Source organism: Mastomys coucha, unplaced genomic scaffold, assembly GCF_008632895.1.
Source record: "Mastomys coucha isolate ucsf_1 unplaced genomic scaffold, UCSF_Mcou_1 pScaffold14, whole genome shotgun sequence".
Taxonomy (NCBI): Eukaryota; Metazoa; Chordata; class Mammalia; order Rodentia; family Muridae; genus Mastomys; species Mastomys coucha.
The window spans coordinates 84643222-84646728 of record NW_022196896.1 but is presented as its reverse complement, the minus strand read 5'-3'; the positions used below and the strand labels follow the sequence as shown (position 1 = coordinate 84646728).

Here is a 3507-nt window from a genome sequence, read left to right as displayed (position 1 = left end):
GCTGTCCTGGAACTTTCTCTGTAGATCAAGCTGACCTTGAACTCACAGAGATCTAACTGCTTCTGCCCTCCTCCTCCCCAAACCCATGCTGGGATTAAAGACATTTGTGACACTACCACTCCAGCCATGAATGTTTTAAAGTGATCTCTCTTGGACTGGGGGTATAACTTGTCTACTAAGTACAAAGACCCAGGTTTCACCCTCAGCACTGCGTAACTCTTGTGTAATAGTGGATGACTGTGATTCTAACACACAGGAGGTAGAGGCAGGGTATTCAGAAGTTCAAGGTCAACTGTGGCTACTTAGTGAGTTCAAGGATATCCTGGAATACCTGAGACTGTCTCAATAAGAATTTATGTCTTCTGGATATGACAGGGCAGTTAGGAATACAGAAGCTGTGAGTTACAGGGACAAGAACTACAAAAGATCAAGCCAGCCAAAATCCCAGCAAGGATTGGGAAGGGGATCTAGATGATACTGCCGAAAGAGGAGAGGCATTTTTCTTTGGGGTTGTGGCAACTAGTGGGTCGTGCTCCAGTGGCTGCCCCCACACCCATGAGCATAACTAGACTCAATGGTTATTAAAAAAATAAAAGACATGAGTTTAGGAGGGGGATGTGACGGAGGTCTGAGGTAAGCTGGAGAGGAATAGGGGATTTATATGATCAAAATAGGTTGTTGGCATGCATGAAATTCTCAGAGAGTAAGAAAAATATATACAAAAGGAAAAAGTGGTCAGGGTTGTTCTTTTGTTGTCGATGAGAACAGGAACAAGGTTAAAGTGGTTCTGGGATCTTAGCTGCATTATAGATTACATTTAGATCCTAAGTTTCTGTTAGTGAAGTGGCTGCCACCTGAGCTATGGAGCCTGACCACCAGGATAGAGTTAGGAAGTTGACAGTGGCATCTTTTTTTTTTTTTCCCCGAGACAGAGTTTCTCTGTATAGCCCCGGCTGTCCTGGAACTCACTCTGTAGACCAGGCTAGCCTCAAACTCAGAACTCCACCTGCCTCTGCCTCCCAAGTTTTGGGATTAAAGGCGAGTGCCACCACTGCCGGGCTTGATTGTGGCATCTTGCTGGACCTTACCTGCACGTGGGCTGGATCCTGTGTGGACACATACATGTCTAGCTCTCTGTCTTCTGTCTTTGGAATAACAAGCACTCTCTGTGTTTCCATGTAGAAGTGTTCTTGCCCTCCAACGTGGACCTTCCCTGTGAGGGGCAAGTGCAGGAACATGCCTGGAGCACATGCTGGTTGGAAGCTGCCATCACTGAAGCATTTTAAATGAAGAGGGATGTGAACTGCCCACCTGCAGTGGTGCCCAGCAAGGAACCCAGCATTTACCTTGTGATAATCAAGGTGACCTGTTTCAGAGACTATAGTTCTGAAAGCTAAAAGTTCCAGGTTCTGGGTTGGAAAAACGGCTCATCAGCTAAGAGCACTGGTTGCTCTCCCAGAGAACTGGGGTTCAATTCCCAGCACCCATATGGCAGATCACAGTTGACTGTAACTCCAGTTCTAGGGAATCTGATACCCTCATACAGACCTACATGCAGGCAAAATACCAATGCATGTGAAGTTAAATAAATAACTTTTAAAAAAAGTTCCAGGATCTATTTCTTACACTGCTTTTGACTAAGCAAGTCTTAGGGATTTTCTTCTGCTTATTCTGCTACCCTGATTTCTCACCTCCAAACAACACACACACACACACACACACACACACACACACACACACACACACACAGAGGCACAAGGATGCACAGAGGCTTTGAGAAGTAGTGTAGGTTTGGGTAACCCCAGGACTTCAGAGGATGAGCTTCCCGAGGGCAAACATATGCCTTTGGTGGCTGGTTCACTGTGGAACCAAGGAGTAACTCTATACTCTCCCGCACTATTTACCTTCAACTATCTGATCCACGTTTTCAAATGCCTCCTCCATGTTTCCTTGTTCAAGCTTTTTTTCAGGGCACAGGAATGAATTGTGCTTTATGGCATCCTATGCAAAAGGACGAAAACACAAAGAAGGTCATCCTTTCTCTTTGCTGCTGCCTGCTTGTATATTCCCTCACATTGTTGCCTCCTGGGGAACACAAGAAAGGTGCCAAACATTCAAGAGTACACAAGACGTCAAAGGGACTGTCTTCTACATTTACAGAGAAAACCAGCCAGAAGGACTAGGGAACATTAAGAAGGAAGCCATTTTCAGAACCGAGGCCTGGGCTCTGTGGGATGGTGCCATTTGCTCATTTTTAGCATGGGTCTCTAGGAACCGTGCTGGGTACCTAGACACCATGGGGGAGCCTCCAAGCCCTCCTTTTCTACTTCTCCCTGAGGAAAAAAAGTGTGTTACTTAGGTAGCTACATGTGTGAACCTCTTCTTCACTCTGAATTTTGAGAAGACTGAGGGCTATCTTGATGGAGAGGACAATGGTCCTCACACTCTGATAGGGGCAAGAAGACCCAGTATATGTTGTCATTTCTTTGGGTATTTGATGTATTTCAAAAGAGCCTTTCTAGACTTTTGTTCTTCCACAATTCCTCCTCATCTCTACTCCTTGGTACTAGAGTAAATTGGCTCCCACATGGAAGCCATTCTTCTTGTTGGATCTGTGGACTGACTTACTACAGAGGATCATCGCTAACCCTGCAGACCCAGTCTGTCCTTCTGCATTTCAAAATGACAACTGCCTCTTGCATTTTTGGAGCCCAAAGGCATTAGAGTCCACAGCCTTTCCTTCTTGTTAACAGTAATAGTGAGAGGGGCTATTTTTTATTGAGTAGTACTTTGTGACAAACTTGGGACACTCTGAATCAAAGCTCCTTAAGACTCATGGTGCTCTAAAGGGAGGCTCATTAGGACTCAGAAAGTTAGAAAGGTGTAGCAGTGCATGCCTTTCATTCCGCAGAGGCAAGAGGATCTCTGTGAGTTAGAGGTCAGCTTAGTCTCATGGTGAATTCCAGGACAGCCAGAGATACACAGTGAGACTCTGTCTCAACAAAACCAAAAAGACTCAAGAAGCTGTGGCTGGAGAGATGGCTCAGCAGTTAAAAGTACTGGCTGTTCTTCCAGGGGATATGGGTTTAATTTCTAGCACCTGCACGGTGACTCATAACCATCCAGTTCCATTTCATATCCTCTAGTGGTTTGAATAAGTTTGGCCCTCACAGAGTCATGCATTTGAATGCTTGGCTCATAGGGAATAGCACTATAAGGAGGTGTGGCCTTGTTGGAGGAAGTGTGTCACTGTGGCTCTTGGCTGCCTTTGGATCAAGACATAGAACTCTCCTCCAGCACCATGTTTGCCTGTTTGCTTGGACTAGACCTCTGAAACTGTAAGCCAGCCCCAGCTAAATGTTTTCCTCAAGAGTTGCCTTGGTCATGGTGTCTCTTCACAGCAATGGAAACCCTAACTAAGACACCCTCTTTTGGCTCCCTGGCAAAAAGTGTTCAGACAACACCCCATTTACTGTTTGTTTGCTGTTTACTGTAATGCTAAGTGCT

The 3507-nt window shown here is 45.5% G+C and overlaps 1 protein-coding gene across 1 annotated transcript in view; it reads right to left on the bottom strand.

Annotated features, from left to right (window-relative positions):
* The window catches only part of LOC116089178 (aldehyde oxidase 2), an 89712-nt gene that overhangs the window by 43031 nt on the left and 43174 nt on the right, over positions 1–3507 (bottom strand). Inside the window, exons 20-21 of the mRNA XM_031368841.1 lie at positions 1905–2001; positions 1089–1213 (exon numbers count right to left, since the gene is read on the bottom strand). Of these exons, the coding sequence (XP_031224701.1) occupies positions 1089–1213; positions 1905–2001 (222 nt within the window). The remainder of the gene's footprint in view (positions 1–1088; positions 1214–1904; positions 2002–3507) is intronic.